The 17,692-nt window shown below is 41.6% G+C and overlaps 1 protein-coding gene across 1 annotated transcript in view; it reads left to right on the top strand.

Annotated features, from left to right (window-relative positions):
• Positions 1-17,692, top strand: part of GABRR3 (gamma-aminobutyric acid type A receptor rho3 subunit) — a 46,948-nt gene that overhangs the window by 23,356 nt on the left and 5,900 nt on the right. The window contains exons 5-8 of the mRNA XM_005674816.2: positions 2,271-2,353; positions 3,698-3,838; positions 8,990-9,142; positions 17,062-17,258. Of these exons, the coding sequence (XP_005674873.1) occupies positions 2,271-2,353; positions 3,698-3,838; positions 8,990-9,142; positions 17,062-17,258 (574 nt within the window). The remainder of the gene's footprint in view (positions 1-2,270; positions 2,354-3,697; positions 3,839-8,989; positions 9,143-17,061; positions 17,259-17,692) is intronic.

Below are 17,692 nucleotides of genomic sequence, written 5' to 3'. Positions count from 1 at the left end.
CTGTTATCGGACATTTTATGAAAAGCTATCAGTGTTTTTTAAAAAAATGAAATGAGACGAAAGTACCACTTTCCATAAGAACTTTCACATCAGAGGTAACCTAGAACTCTAACAAGTACTGGAATCAAGGCTTAGTAGAAATCAGCAGCTGAACAGCAGCATCTGGCCAAGAAATCAACTGTTTTAAATTAATTTTTTTGATGAGGGGATATCCACTGGAGAAGTAGCTCAGTGAATTGTCCTTACCCTGCACATTCCAAAGAAAGATTTGGCTCTTGCCTGGCTCCTGGGAAATAACCTACAAGTCCTTGGAATATCCTGCCTGATAAGTATGTCTTTGTTTACCCAAAGACCCTGAGCCACATGGTATCAACTTGACCTCTGGAGGGGCTAAAGATCAGCCATGGCTATGTGACCAACCCGCAATTAATGCTTTGAACCCCTGGGCTCATGTAGCTTCCCTGGTTGGCAATACTCCATGCATGTGGTCATATGTCATTGTTAGGAGAAGTAAGCACTGTCCATAAAGCCCTGTCCACTAGAGCAGGACAACTGGAAACTTGCTCCTGGTTTTTCCTGGAAACTGCCCTGTGCATCTTAATTTCATTGTTGATTTTAACTGGTATCCTTTCATTGCAATAAATGATTAGCTGTTAGTATAAGAGCTTTGATGAGTTCTGTAAGTCCTTCTAATGAAACATTGAACCTGAGGTTGGTCTGGAGATCTCCGAACACAGAAGGATTCAGAATTGTTGTCTGCACTGCTATTTCAGCTGACAGCAGAGCCAGTCCAAGCCCAGAGCCAGGTCACCTGGTTTCAGGCTTGGTTCTGACACCATCTACTGACAAAGAGTCTCTCCTTGGCCAAATTCTACTCAGTGTCCTCTGAACTGTCTTCTCACGTTGGCCCCGATTTTGAGCTTCTGTTTCTGTCTCTGCATAGTCAGTTTAGCCAGAGTCCCCCATCCTCAATATCTGATCACCCTCCATGTCTGATAAGGTTCCTCATCCACCTCTCCAGCCCCCAGCTGACATCTGACCACCCTGGCCCTCCTTCAGCAAGAATTCTGTTTGTTAGGTCCATTTAGCCAGGTTCCCCCAACCCCTTATGTTTCCTCTTAGTAATTTTCCATCCACTGACTTGCACACCCCCTATCCTGGCCTCCTTGTTCCTTTGCTATAAATCCCAGTTGTTATGTTTGGAATTGATCCCAATCTCTCTTCCCAATTACAAAAAGAAAATTATAGTAGCTCTCCTAAATAGAGTCTACCTTACCATTTTTTAAACAAGTGTCGTGAATAATTTTTTCCTTAACACTGTCTACCTAATCTCCTTGGCTGTTAATTTATTTATGTGTACTCTGAAGGAAGGAGACTGAAAGACTTCAGAAGTCCTTTTTTAAAGTACCAGGAAGATGCCAAAATGAGTATGTTTTGTGTCGCAAGGTTATCCAGACCCCTCCCTGGCTTGGCATTTTCCTGCATGACTACTGACAGTACAAATACAAAGCACAGCAGATAAAATGGTTTTCCCCCTCTGATTAACTGAGGGGTGCCATGGGTAGGAGCAGCTGTTGCCTTTGTTTTTTGCAGACCTGCTCAGGGGCCTTTTATGAACCTCTGATCTGCTTTTGTGGGTACCACAGTTCAGCAGCCTCTGCCTGAAGCCAGGAAAAGCTAGGAGGACATAAAATGTGAAGAACAGCCCTCATCAGTATGTAAGCCCTTTGACTTAATAGCACCTGAATTATGCATTGTGCACATAGATCTCTAACTGAAAATGCTGCCGGCTCTCCACTCACTCCTGCAAAGATAATTTCCTCAGGTAAACTTGCTTTGTGAAGGAAACCTTTACTCATAGGTTTTTTATTACCACCATTCCAGCTCTTTATTACTGGAAACTATTTAAGTTTGAATCTTCCAAGAAGCAGAAAATATTTAAGTCTATTTAAAGTCTTCTTGCTTTGAAGTGTGTTTTTCTGAAGACATCCAAGCCAGAAAGTATAGAGGAAGCTGACCAGGAAATAGTGAGATCAGAAGCAATTCTTACAGCAGGAATTCACTCATTAACTCTGGGTCTTAAGCAATCACCCACCTTCCTGGGTTTGCTTCCTTATGGGCTACTTGGGTAGAAGATGGTGACACCTGTTTGGCATTATTCTTGAAAGGTGCACAAAACAGGCAGAGTGTCAGATAGCTTTAAGCTACATTACTTATTTGACCGTGTGGTGAAATGACCTGCAGTTTTCTTTTTCTTATTCTTCCTATAGGATAACTGTTTCAGCAATGTGCTTTATGGATTTCAGCAGGTTTCCTCTTGACACTCAAAATTGTTCCCTTGAACTGGAAAGTTGTAAGTGTAACCTCCCGATGGAGTGAGTACCCGTGGTCTGAACACACCATCACATACTTGCAGTATATAAACAGACTCTTAACAAGCATGTGAACATTTTGATATAAGTTAAATATGTTTCGGAGAAGGCAATGGCACCCCACTCCAGTACTCTTGCCTGGAAAATCCCACGGACAGAAGAGCCTGGAAGGCTGCAGTCCATGGGGTCACTGGGAGTCGGATACGACTGAGCGACTTCACTTTCACTTTTCACTTTCATGCATTGGAGAAGGAAATGGCAACCCACTCCACTGTTCTTGCCAGGAGAATCCCAGGGATGGGGGAGCCTGGTGGGCTGCCATCTATGGGGTCGCACAGAGTCGGACACGACTGAAATGACTTAGCAGCAGCAAATATGTTTATCCAGAAAAGCTTATTGGTTGGTTGGTTGGTTGGTCTTTTTGGTAAGAATGATGATGGCAAATTGTCTTGCAGATGAGAAGATAAAAGAGTCGAGAAAAAAATGCTTTGGTAACTACATATTCTGCAGTTTCCACAATGATTTTAAAGGAATAACTCCCTAAAAATATGTATTCTTGCTAATGTTATTAACATAGAGTGGCAAATTTAGAAAACTCTGCCATTTATGTTATCATATGAATCCTAACCTTCCATTAAGTATACCTCGTTTCCCCAGAAAAACCCAGCTCTAGATTTAGATTACCCAGTCAAAGCCCTGTCAAAGGGCATCTGAGCCAGAGCCCTGTCAATTACTTAGATCCACACCCCCTCCCCAGCTATTTTTGACATGACTTATTAAAAGTTGACTGCAATTTTTCATGATGCAGGTAAAGTGCTGGGAATCTCAATGGGTGTCTCCCACAGAGACAATTCTCCCCAAACCCACTGGAAACTCTCTATCACACTATTTGATCTTACAAGAAAATTTTCTACAAGCCCAGCTCACTTTGCAATTTCATCCAAGAGGGTCACAAAACCCAAGTTTGAGGCCTAAAGCCTTGGCATCAGGCCTGTGAGTGAGAGGCAGTGCTGTGACATCGCAGTGCACACAGACAGGGGAGCAGCTGTTTGGAGATTTTTAAAGCATCATGTGGGCATGAGAAAACCCAACCACACTCTGTCAGTAATCAGGGTCTAATTTTGGGAGGTTGTTTTTTTTGTTTGTTTGTTTTTGCTTTTTTTTTAATGATATGGGTATTATCAGTCTTTTGGCAAACATATATTTCAGAATCATGACATTGAACCAGATCCTGGGGATATAGAATTTTATAAAACACCATCATGGACCTCATGGAACTTACTGGAGCTCATTCTAATTGCAGGGATGTTATTTTCTTGTCTTAGATGCCTACAATGAGGAGGATCTAATGCTGTACTGGAAACATGGAAACAAGTCCCTGAACACTGACGAGCATATTTCCCTGTCTCAGTTTTTCATTGAGGAGTTCAGTGCATCCAGTGGATTTGCTTTCTATAGCAGCACAGGTGCAGTATTTTATGTGGACAAGTCATGAGCATTTATTGAGCAGCTGCTGTCTGCAAAGCACATGTGGCTAGTCTTGAGTCCAAACAAGCCTCCCATTTGACCAATAATACCATCCTTCTTTTCCCAGCAGCCGTCTCTATCTTTGCAATACAGGTCTTCTTCAGCTGATGATGGGCTGCTTCCCAGTAAACTCATCATGAGTTGAAGTATGTTTAATACACCTAACCTCCTGAACATCATAAAGTAGCGTAGCCAAACTTAAACAGGCTCAGAACACTTATATTAGTCTATGGTTGGGCAAATAATCTAATGCAAATCCTATCTTAAAATAAAGTGTTGACTATCTCCTGTAATGCAATTGAACACTGTACTGAGACTGAAAAAACAGAATGGTTGTCTGGGTACAGAATGATTGTAAGTATATCAGTTGTTTGCCCTCAAGATCATGGGGCTGACCAAGAGCTGGCTTGCTGCCACTGCCCAGCATCATGCAAGAACATGTGGTTAGAATGGGAAAAGATCAGAATTCAAAACTGGCAGTACAGTTTCTACTGAATGTGCATCACTTTTGTACCGTCATAAAGTCAAAATAAGTCAAAGCATCCTAGGTCAGAGACCATCTGTACACATTTCTGTCTTTATCATGTAAACACCTTTAACTAGATGTCTTGCTTCCCCTCCGTTCAGTTCAGTTCAGTTCAGTCGCTCAGTCATGCCCGACTCATTGCGACCTCATGAATCGCAGCACACCAGGTCCCTAGGCCTCTGCAGTCTACTCTTCGCACAGCAGACAGAGTGTTCTTTTGAAAACATAAAAAGCACAATTCTTCCTGTTAAAACTCTGCGGTGCTTTTCCACCAAACTTACAGCAGAACTTCAGCTTCTCATCATGGCCCACAGGCCCTACATGATCTCTCTCTGCCTAAGGCTCTGATCTCACCAACCACCACTGCCTGGCCTCCCCACTTCTTGCTTGTCTTCAAACACACCCACCTCATTCCACCTGCAGGAGTTCTGCTCTCACCTTTCTTTGCCTGGTGCGTTTTCCCTGATTTTTTCATGACCAGCTTCCCCATTTTGCTCAGAACTTTATTCAAATATCATCTCCTCAAAGAGTTCCTTCCTAGCCATCCTATGTACAATACACTTCCCTCCTCACCATTCCCCATGTGTATTTGTCTTCACAGCACTAACCACTTCCTGAAATACATCTCTGTTTGACTGCTTTCTTGTCTGACTGCCTGGCTAGAAAGAGTGCAAGGATCTACCTGTCTGCCTTGTTCACTGTCTCTCTCCCAGCACCTCAAACATGCCTGGGGCACGATAGATGCTCAATAAATAGCAACTGAATGACTTGGTCAGTAAAGTGATTCTTGCACTTTGTATGCCTATGAGAAGTAAGTACAGATATTGGGGAAATTTTCAATTTTATTTTAATACTTCTTTATTTTTTTTGTTGTTACACAGACATACTTTATAATGAGAAAGATTAAAATGGGCTCCTGTATGTGTGTATGTTCAGTCACTAAGTCATATGTGACTCTTTTGTGACCCCATGGGCTGTAGCCCCCCAGGCTCCTCTGTGCATAGGACTTTTCAGGCAAAATACTGGAGAGGGTTGCCATTTTCTTCTCCAGGGGATCTTCCCAACTCAGGATCAAACCCAAGTCTCCTGTATCTCCTGCATTGTAGGCAGATTCTTCACCACCAGCACCACTTGGGAGCCAAAAATGGGCCCCTAACATTACTTTTTTTTTTAAAGAGAAGAATAAAGCATTTTGAAAGTTGTATTCAAATATCAAGTTATTAATGATATCTGAGTTCATACAAGCATTTCTTAGGTTTTGAAAAGATCGGCAGTTAGAATTTATTTTAGTTCACAAGTAGGTAATAGTTCTTCCTCACATTATCCATGAATTACCAAACAAGGTCACCTGAGAGCCAAATTCAAGTGTTTTTCTCAAATTAAACATATTAGTTTCATAAAAATATTTTATATTTTGTCTTCATGCCTATCATTAAAACAACCACCATAACCGCTACTCCTAAATCAGCTATACAGAAAAAAAAAAAAAAAAAAAAAAAAACTACAATTCTGGCTCAGTTACAAGAGTCAGAAGTATAGTGCCAATAATGAAACTTTAGCGTCCATTTGATGGTTGAACCACCAGGCCCTCACTTATTCCCCTTGGCATTGCCTTCACCAATGCTTGTCAATATTAACAAGCTGATGAAGACCTCTGGGCCCTCATGCCTCTCAATGTCCCTCAGAATCATGCCCTGTTGATTTAGAAGGAAAAAGAAATGACTGCTGCCCTTGGGGGATGCATTGAACAGTTATTCTTTATTGCAGCATAATGTAGTGGCTAGAAGTACATGCTATAGAGAGAGACTGCATGAGTTCCAATTCTGACTCTACCACTTATCAGAAATGTAATCTTAGACAAGTTGCTTATCTCCCTCAGCCTTAATTTCCTCATCTTTAAGTTAGTTTCATAATACTTTCTACCTTGTAGACTTGTGAGGGTACATAACTTAACACATTTCAATAACTTAGGATTCTGTCTGCCATACTCAAAAAATACTAGTTAGTAGCTATCATTTTCACCATTTTTATCAACGTCAAAGGAAATGGCAACCCACTCCCCTGTCCTTGCCTGGAGAATCCCAGGGATGGGGAAGCCTGGTGGGCTGCCGTCTATGGGGCTGCACAGAGTCGGACACGACTGAAGCGACTTAGCAGCAGCAGCAGCAGCAGTAGTAGCATCTTTAGCCTTTCAACACAGAATGAAGCCTTAGCATCAACAGGCCATTGAAGGTGACAGTTTTTGGATATAAAAATCTTCTTGAGCGTTGTCTTGGACTAAGTGCCCAGTTACTGCCCACCTCTTCCATTTCCCTGCTGCCAGTTCTCCAGCCATTCTCTCTCTTTCATAAACTTCCTTTCTCTCTACCATGTGGCAACCAGATGGAGGTGGATGGACACTTCCACCCAAAATTTGGTTCAGATGTCAAAACTGGTGATGGCACACAGATGCTGAAAGGGTATAAAGAGATTTATTACTTACATAATGAGGTTTTCTAGAGAGAGCAGGGCAGGCTTCAAAGCATATCTGAAAATGTCTTGAGAGAACAGGAAGGGGCCTCTGACTTGGGGTTCTGTGGTGCTTAGAAAGTGGGACTCAAGTGAGGGCTCCTTGCATGGGCCATCTTTTCATGGTTTGATCTTCCCGTCAGTAAAGAGAGAACATCTGGCTTTCTTCCTAGCTTGCCCAGGTGTGGAGCAGAAGGAGAAGTGGAGCGAGAGAGCTATCAGTAGTCAAATATCAAAAATAGAGTCCTACTGTTTTCCACTCCTGAAATGAGAGCTCCACTCCTTTCCAGAGCAGCACTATCTTTCTCGGTGGGTAAAGGAAGCTCTTCCCAGCTACAACTTCAACAGAACTATTCCTCATCTCCCCTTCCCAGAAAAACTGAAAGATACAGCAACATGTCTCCTGCTTGGTTGCCAAAAAAAATAAATTATTCAGAAAAGTATGAGTTAAGAAAAAGACCTCGTTGCCCAAATACGTTTCAGAACTTAAAAGCAAATGTGTAAGTGTGTCTTTATGAAGTACTTTCCAGCTTTTCCTTATCCCTTATAATTTCACAATAATTATATGAAGCTATAACATCAGAGATGCTATTATTCCACTCTATAGCCATAATCAAAATTCTCAACTGCAGACTATAATAAAGTGGGATGTAACATGGGTAATACAAGACAATGAGTAGCTGGAAGAAAAAGGCATATTTTGACTTTAGAGTACACTACATCATGTATCTCTTATTACCCTTGGTAATGAAATTGTTTAGTGTTCCTGGAGCATATCAACTGATAGTGAGAGAAACTAAAGCAAGTAGGAAAAAGAAGGGTAACCAACAGTTAATTAAGAATAGAATACTAGGCATACAGTCTGCAAATTCAGTGCAGATTGACTAGGTGTACGTTTGCCTAAATGTTTACCCAATCTGTCTAGTAAGTTTGTCATCTTGGGTTCAGAAATTACCACTGAGGAAGTAGAAGAGTTCTCCAACTTTGCAACACCTATAATTTAATTTTATTATTTTTAACCTATAGTCTCTATGACCTGAATAATTTAGATCACAGTCAACTGCATTTATAATGAAAAATTAATCTTACCACTTATTCATAAAAGGTACATTTTCATTTTTCCATTATTCATTGCTTACATTAGAAAAGATTTAATAAGATTGGCATCGGTTGTAAAATAAAGCAAGATGATATGAAAGAGAAATGTGAAAAAGAAAAATGTAAAATAAGCATGTTATCATATAGAATCTAACATGTAGTTATCAGGAAATGGCATCAGAGAAGTGCTATAGATGGTCCAAAAGCATGCTTTAACCTTCTAAACATGGTTCCTTGCAGCCAATGTGAAATGGGAAACTGAACAAACTGTGCCTATTGACATGATCGCAACTGGTGCTTTGATCAGTACAAACTAATACCGACGTGAGTTTATATAATTCCAACAAGAGGCAAAGAAACACCATTTGGCTACTTTTCAACAGACTGCTGTAGATAAATTAATGGTACCCTTAAAACTTTGAAATACTGAAAATTGTTTACGGATACTCCCTTCCCCCAGCCCCTCTTTGAATCCCTAGCTATCTGGATCCTAACTTGGAATCCAATGACAGAGGAGCTGCTGTGAGTCTTTTCCTCCAGATGAAATGTTTCATTTCATTTGTTATAGCTCATAAATGGTTTATTGGCTCTTGCATCAGTCATTAGCCATATATTGAAGACTTTTTCACCTGCAGAAACACTGCAAATGCAATACATTTTGGAATAAGGTCTTTAAAGGCCATCTCACAAAATATAATAACCATTCATCCCTGAACAGCAGATATGAAATTTAAAGGAGAATCTTTGAGTCAGATAATTAAATCTACTGGAGTTCAGTTAGTTCATCCAACATTGGGGGCCCAGGTCCTATCCCAGTACTGGGTAAACAAGGGTGTGTTAAGTTTCATGTTACCTAAGAGCTTGGAGTCTAAAGAAGCAGGTTATTATCACTAAGTATGAAATTTCTACCAAAAAAAAAAAGCCTGTTCTGACAAAAAACTTTGACTTTTCCTCATAGGTTGGTATAATAGGCTTCTCATCAACTTTGTGCTAAGAAGGCATATTTTCTTCTTTGTCCTGCAAACCTATTTCCCAGCTATGTTGATGGTAATGCTTTCCTGGGTTTCATTTTGGATCGACCGGAGAGCTGTCCCCGCAAGAGTTTCCTTGGGTGAGTCTTTCTGTACCTTTGTGAAACGTTAATGTGGGAGAAATGTCAAGGAGGGTGAATGAATTGGTGATATGTGGAGAGGGAAAGAGGGTGATGGGTTAGTAGGGACAGTTATGACGTGCCCTCAGGTTACAGTATTTGGCTTGACAGCCATAAGGGCGAATTGTAGCTGGACTGTTTCCTCAGAAACCAAGACATTCAGTATGAAGACTGTACTAGCTGACCCAAGGTGGAGGATAGGGAAGAGGGAGGGTGAAGTTATGAAGCAGAAACAGCCTCACTTCACAAATGTCTCTTTTCTGCCTTTTAGGAAAACCTCCCTATCTCTTGCCCAAGTTCACTTCACTTTGCCTGACAAACCCTTACATTGCAGAAGTTTTCAGTTCAAATGAATTCACACTCTACTATTGGTACCTTAATAAATAACCTCTTGGAGAGCTGAATGCTTGAATTTGGAAACATAAGTGCTAGTTAAAAAAAAGTATGGCATAGCCTGTTAATAAATACTAAAACCAGAATCAATTGCAGCAGAATTTTAGGTGTCATGGCACTTCAGAGATTTCAAATGGGAAAACATTGCCAGCCTCATTAGCAGGTATGATTGTCACTCTATCTAGAGACATCGCTTGCCACTGTCACACACACAGACTTATGGAAACCACTTCAGACCCACTAGGGATTTTGATTGAGTCCTTACAAAGTAGAGTTGCCAAGCTAAGCACTTAGACAACATGTTACTTAATGAGAACCCAGGAGTCAATCCCACCTGCCTTCTTGGCTGGTTTGGGGCAGAACTCTCTCATTTGGGCTGATTTTGTTCTTTCACCCATAACGCTCTGTTTAGGGAGAAGATTGTTATAAGTGGTTCACAGTCATCATAATTATCACACAATTCATTCCAGAAGGAGTGATTTCTAAGTTAATGTTGACAAATTATATGCATACTTTTAAAGATATTTGAAAGATATAAATTGTCATTACTATTAATGATTTGTTCACCTCTTTCCCCTACTAAAAGTTTCAGTTCACAAGCACTTGAGTCCTGAATACCTTCAAGGGGGGAAATACCATCTGAATGAGTAACTAAATTATTGTGGCTGTTCCTTCATATCAGACCAGCCTGGCCCTGACCTCGGCAAGGCAGTGGGGCAGTATAGACCCAAAGAGGAGACTAAAGGCCCATTTCCAGCCCTTGAGACAGAGTGAGAAAGGCATTCAGTCTCTAAAGGTTTATGGACATGAGTTTCAATGGGATCCCTGAAGCTGACTGCTTAGCTCTTATATCATGAAAATGACAACAATAAAAGCTGGCTCTCAGGCAGGTTGGACTGAATGGGCAACACTAAAATTCTATGCTTCTTGGGTCTACAGAGTTAGGAAATTGCTAGGCAGGTTTATATAAAATAATATACAAATCAGAAGTGTCCCTCCTTCATTTTAATAGAGAGAACAAACATTTCTAGAACACTACTATGTTCTCAGGCTTCTGTTTCCTCCCACCCTCGGGTTCTTTGAAAGATACTTGGCCCTCTGGTTTTTTTTTTTCAATTAATTTATTTACTTATTGAAGTTGATTTACAGTGTTGTTAGTTTTGAGTATACAGCGAAGTGATTTAGATTCCTTTCCATTACAGGTTATTACAGGATACTAAGTACAGTTCCCTGCGCTATGCAGTAGGCCCTTGTTGTTCTCTCTTTTATATATAACAGTGTGTATCTGTTACTCCCAAACTCCTAACGTATAGGTACACCTAGTAGGGAGCAGAGATCCAGCCCAAGCTCCTTGGCACATGGTTTGGAGTGACATCCTCCAGAGGAAGGGCTACCTCTCACTAAGTTGTACAAAGATGGAGTTTGGGCTTGCAGAAGCCTTGTAATTGCTTATCTCACCTCCTTTTCTTCTTGCCCAAGTTCAACCCTACCACCAGAGTGATACTTCTATGACACAAATGTGATCATCATACTCTCAATCTGAAATGTGATTGTAGTAAATACACTAAACTTGGAATTTCAAGGTGTTCCTTGAGGCTTGTCAGATAAAATACAGGACACTGGGTTAAATTTTTATTTTAGTTAAGCACCAGATAATGTTTTAGTATAGGAACATCTGAAATATTGCATGGAACTCTCCAGGCAAGAATACTGGAGTGAGTTGCCATTTCCTTCTCCAGGGGATCTTCCCAACCCAGGGATCAAACGTGGGTCTCCTGCACTGAAGGCAGATTCTTTACTGTCTGAGCCACCAGACTTACCCTAATAAGCTTCAATCAATTTGAATATTCAGTGTTCTCAAACAGGCCCTCATGCCTCTCTGCTTATCTCACCTCTGGACATTTGTCCTGACTCCCGCTCTACCTAGAATGCCCTCCCTACCTGTCTTTCTCTGGCAAATTTAGCCATTTCTAAACAAGCCAGAAGCCTTTACTGATGGTTTTAGGAAGGTATGGTGTCTGTCATCTTTGAACCACAGAGCATTTTGTATCTATCCTAAGGAACCTGCTTCATCTATTTCCTGTTCAGCTGTGGGGTGGGTTGGTAGCTCATCTTGTCTTCTCTATTAGAATGTGAGTTCTCCAAGGATGGTGACTAGCACAGTGCCCTGCACGTATTTTGTGCTTAATATATAGTTGTTAGACTGCCAGTATTTCGCCCACCATGTTTTTAATAGCTGCATTTTAGTTACTAACTGAAAACAATGATGATTCCTTTCTCATTAAGACGCTTCTGCATTTGGGTTCATTTGCTGACTGAGGATGAATCATTGCTGGTTAAAACCCTTCCACATCTGTCATGTTTCAGATAAAGAACAATACAGGCAGAACAGCACAGAGTATCAACTGTGATTAGGCAATTCTATTACTAGAGATAATAGCAATCATAATTCAGAGTATGTATTGGGTTAAAATACTAGTCTATGATTCCATTCAATTTTACATGGAGAAAGAGTGAAGAACACTTACAAAGCTGTTCAAGGATGTTTTTACTGTCATGAAGGGTTCTCTTCTCCCCTCTCTCATCCTCTTCCTTCCTTGCTTGCCTCTATCATTCCTATTGGGCCCCTCTGCATTCCTGTTGGGTATCCCCTTCATATACAATGTATGAAGTAATGGGGTCATTTATCAAGAAATAGACAGATATTTCCTGGCAGAGGAAGGCAACTAAAACTTTCAGACATGTATTCATTCATAAAGAAAAATGCGTAATGGAGGATATGCCATATACCTGGAAAATAATACTTAGAAGCCATTCATTTTACCAGTATACCAGTAACTAGAACATCTATGCAGTGGACGCGGGCACCACATCTGTGAAAGAATAGTTGCTACTTTCTGTCCAAAGAGCAGTATTGGGATATCCAGCCTACCTTTCTCTCCCTTACATCACTTTATATTTTCTTTCTGCCTTGGCCCACAGGGAAAATGTTTTTACTCATTTAAAGATGAATGTAGACATCTTTCCTTTCAAAAGAGCTCCCTATAACACAGCTACTGAGGGGGTGAACTGACCTAGTAGTTCGAAGTGTCCTCTGTAGGCCCTCATGCCCTCACAAAGATCCGTGTATGTAAACTGCATAGCTCAGGGCTACAATGGCCAAAGCTTCCTTCCTTTCTCTAGTTCCCGCTCTGACTCCTAATCCAGTGGTCTTTGCATTGCATCCCATTTAATCCCCTCCAAAGCCGAGGTCATGCTGGAGTTCTTTCATGGCTTTCTTTCTCACTGTCCTGCCATCCCCCAGAGGCACGTGAAGTCTGGTCTGAGCGTCTGTCAGTTACCACCTCTCTAGTCTTCTGCCAGTTCAGGAAACACCATCCTTTCCTGGCATGGGGCCCCACACCCCTGACATTTGCCTCATCATGTATGGCAAAACATAGCCAATGAGAAATAAAAATAGATAAACAATCCTCCCCTGACTGAAGGGCTCCTAGGATCTCATATGCGACCTTAAGAATTAATAGAGGGGAGAAACTGCACGGCTCAGGGAAGTTGAGTCCCAGGGTCCAGACTAAATATTGTCTCAATATTTTCCTGTCTGTGCATAGCAATTTCAGTAGGTGGGAAGATAATTCTCTAATTCCAACACAGGCCCTTTCTTTGACTAAATGCTCACTTCATATAATTCAAAACTCCGTTATTGCAGTGTTAACTTTAATAGGCTTAGAAGGAATACAATTTGTCAAGATTAATGTATTTCTAAGGGGCGGCTCAAGACATAATAAGTGTGTTTAATGTAGCTGTAATGCTCCTCACTCTCAATTCTATTGCTTTAGGAATTTATACATCAGTTTTCTCATCCTTTACTCCCTTTTCCCTACTCCCCGCCCTCCCCGTCTGCTTCTTTTAAACAGGAAAATCTAGAATGCTGGTTTAAAAATAAATAAACTTACCATTAGTTAGTTGGACTAAGCACCCTTCTAAAGAAAATGACTGCTAGTTTATTGCTATCTGGCAAATATAAATGATCCAATCCCCTTTTATCGACTCAGCAGTCATCAATGTGAAATACATGACAAAAGCATGTATTTGTGTGTTTTTCTAAACCCTTATTTCATCTGCTAAGCCTCATGTTACTGTCACTGAAAAAAAATCAAGTTCTATCTTCCATATCTTCAAAAGCCAGTAAGAGGAAACATTTAAAACTTTTTGAACAAATGAGGTAAGCGACAAAACAGGAATGTTCATTTAGGATTTTCATAGTTTTACCAGTGAAATCCTGATGCAATAAGACTTCTGGCCTCTTGAAAAGCACAAAATACCTTCATGCTTCCTGACATAATTCTACACTCAGTTTTATAGCATCTTGTCTCAGAGATGCTCCATGTATAGAGACTGGTCTATAATCTTAAAAACAAAAGGAAATTTCCTTTACAGGTTCAGAGTGAGAAGCCACAGGTTTGCATGAAAAAGAGCATGTGTTTCTATATTCAGAGAGGTTTCAATTCTGCTCCTAACAAAATTCAGGCTAATCAGCCACTTTTCACTCATATTTCTTTTCTGCAATGTGTGGCTAATATTTACCTAGGTTTGTGATGGGTAAACATTCAATAAAGGCAAACAAGTTGTATTTATTAATCTCAGCTTCAACTATATGTACACCTGTACCTTAATAAAAATTTCATATCTCCATGTTTATGTAGCAAGGAATGCTAACGGTATCCACCAATATGCAGACTGTTGACATGACCATTGTTGGGGAGACCTGAGACCCAATGAGTCAGTGGCCTGCATGTAATGGTAATTGCTGGAGAAGCATTTAGGTTTCTTGTTCTGGAGTTCAAATCCATGTGAAGGTGAGATTTCAGGTCCTCCCACAGTGGCTATCAGATTGCCAAATTGCTTTGGTCTCCGCCATCCACAGGAAAACACTGAATTTGAAATTGAATAGCTCTGTAGCGCTGTCATTGTCTTTGATATGGGCCTCCCTCAGCTGAAAACCTTACAGAATGATAGAATTTGTTGAAAAGGTAGGAATGTGTGGGTGAGAGCTGTCCACCTGCCGTGTGTGTACGTTTTAGGAGTAAATCACAGTGTTCTTCCTGCTGTTTGGGACTCTGTCTGCTGATATTAAAATGTCCTCACAACTTATAAAAATCATTAAGGATTCCATTTGCACCTCCCTGGTGGGAAGTTAAGAAATAAAACCATGCCAGCCAGCATGCATTTTGAATATTTACAATACTAGGCTTTCTCTCCAGGCAGTACCCCTGCAGCCTCCCTCTGAGAAATCAGTGTAGACACAGAAGAGCTCTCCCTAAAGTTGTCATTTTTATTAAGGAAATCTCAGTCGCTCCTTTCTCCCTTGTCCCCCAGAATCTTGATTTCATTACCTCTGATGCCCGTTGCAGGGATTAAAGAAGAGAAAAGGAAATGAAAGGGAAAGTAGTGAGAAGGGAATAGTAGGGAAGAAGTGGGAAAAATAGGAGACAGGGTAACGGGAGGAGCAGGGCAAAAAGTAATTGGTGTTTAGCAGCTGCTCAGTCAGAGGAGGCGATGGCAGCCCACTCCAGTCCTCTTGCCTGGAAAACCCCATGGACAGAGGAGCCTGGTAGACTGCAGTCCATGGGGTCACCAAGAGTCGGACACGACTGGGCGACTTCACTTTCACTTTTCACTTTCATGCATTGGAGAAGGCAATGGCAACCCACTCCAGTGTTCTTGCCTGGAGAATCCCAGGGACAGGAGCCTGGTGGGCTGCCGTCTATGGGGTCACACAGAGTCAGACACAACTGAAGCGACTTAGCAGCAGCAGCTGCTTAGTAAATACTTACTCGGAACTAAGCCTCCACCACCACACTTCCAATCTGAGTCTCAACTGAGCTGCAGTCTCAGTAACACAGGACAAAGTGGCAGCAATGACAATGGGCTGTAAGTATTCTGTGTGAAAGGAAAGCACAGGGACAGCAATCTTTAATGCTACTAAAGAGCACTCCCGGACAGACGAAAGATTTAAGATTGACATGAAGATACTTTCTTAACCGTATAAGTTGTGAAATGATGGGGAATAGTGGTGGAAATGGTTTTAGAATTAATTTCTTTTTCAGAATTTTTTTCTATGGCTGATTCATGTTGATGTTTGGTGGAAACCAACACAATACTGTAAAGCAATTATCCTTCAATTAAAATTTTTTAATTTATTGGAGTATGGTTGCTTTACAGTATGTTGCGTTAGTTTCTGCTGTACAGCGTAGTGAGTCAGTTATACATATATCCCCTCTTCTTTGGCTTTCCTTCCCATTTAGGTCAACACAGAGCACTCAGTAGAGTTCCCTGTGCTATACCGTAGTTTCTCGCTAGTTACCTATTTTATTCATAGTATCAATACTGTATATATGTCTATCTCAATCTCCCAGTTCATTTTCCCCCTTTCCCCCCTTGATATCCATCTGTTTGTTCTCTATGTCTGGGTCTCTATTTCTGCTTCAGTTCAGTTCAGTTGCTCAGTCGTGTCTGACTCTTTGCAGCCCTATGAATTGCAGCACACCAGGCTTTCCTGTCTATCACCAACTCCTGGAGCTGTTCAAACTCATGTCCATTGAATCGGTGATGCCTTCCAACCATCGCATCCTCTGTTGTTCCCTTCTCCTGCCTTCAATCTTTCCCAGCATCAGGATCTTTTCCAGTGAGTCAGTTCTTTACATCAGGTGGCCAAAGTATTGGAGCTTCAGCTTCAGCATCAGTCCTTTCAATGAATATTCAGAATATTTAGTGAGGTCAGTTCAGTTCAGTTCAGTCACTCAGTCATGTCCGACTCTTTGTGACCCCATGAATCGCAGCATGCCAGGCCTCCCTGTCCGTCACCAACTCCCAGAGTTCACTCAAACTCATGTCCATCGAGTCGGTGATGCCATCCAGCCATCTCATCCTCTGTCGTCCCCGTCTCCTCCTTACAATAGAATATTAATCAGCCATACAAAGGAGCAAAACTGGGTCATATGCAGAGACAGGGATGGACCTAGAGATGGTCATACAGAGTGAAGTAAGTCAGAAAGAGAAAAACAAATATTGTATATTAATGCATATATGTAGGATCTGAAAAAATTGGTATAGACAATCTCAGAGAAGTTTTAAAAATGGAATATGTTTTTACTTTTCCGGGATGGTTAAAAGAGGCCCAGCTGAGGGTGGGAGCCATGAATCCTTAGGGACACGTCTGACTCTGGAAATGTTAGCTGGAGGGAAGGGGAACATCATGGATAGTGGGGCTGAGGGTAAGAAAAAGACACAGGAAGAGAAACCCAAGGGGAGGTTCTGGCTTAGGCTCAAGCTGTACTCGGTTGACCTGCTGAGATTCCACGGCCCTCACACACTTGTGATCAGGAGAAGGCGACTTAGAAATGTCCCCCCCTGGTGTCCTCTGGCTCTGGAACCTGAAGCTGAATGGTGCTGTCACTGAGCTGTTCATCACTGTTCTTGAATGGCAGGAATCACCACGGTGCTGACCATGTCCACCATCCTCTCCGGGGTGAGTGCCTCCATGCCCCAGGTGTCCTACATCAAGGCTGTGGACGTGTACCTGTGGGTCAGCTCCCTGTTTGTCTTCTTGTCGGTCATCGAGTACGCAGCCGTGAACTACCTCACCACAGTGGAAGAGCGGAAACGATTCAAGAAGACCGGGAAGGTACTCTTGCTTTCACTACTGGATCCTTTTTGGAATGTGAAAAAGGCTATCCTCATCCACGCCCTCTCCTGGTAGTACTGCAACCCTTGTATGAAGTTCGTGTAACTTGGCAGAATGCAAGCTTATGACAAACAATCTTGAACTTTACTCCTTCTGCTCTGTGCTGGCTGCTTTCCTTGGCATCCCAAAAGAAAGTTTTGCCAGGAGGATTTCTGTATGAGGAACTTCTCACGGTGTGCTCCCCTCCACCGGCTTTAACCCTGGAAAAGAAGGGGTTAATGTACAAATCCTATCCTTTCATGTAGATGGATGATGATGATGGTGTGTATGTGTGTGTTAGACACTCAAACTTGTCTGACTCTCTGTGACCCCATGAACTGCCAGGCTCGTCTATCCATGAAATTCTCCTGGCAAGAATACCAGAATGGGTAGCC

This window comes from Capra hircus, chromosome 1 (genome assembly GCF_001704415.2).
Source record: "Capra hircus breed San Clemente chromosome 1, ASM170441v1, whole genome shotgun sequence".
NCBI classification, from domain to species: Eukaryota; Metazoa; Chordata; class Mammalia; order Artiodactyla; family Bovidae; genus Capra; species Capra hircus.
The sequence above is the reverse complement of the archived record's forward strand: the minus strand, read 5'-3'. Positions and strand labels throughout refer to the sequence as shown.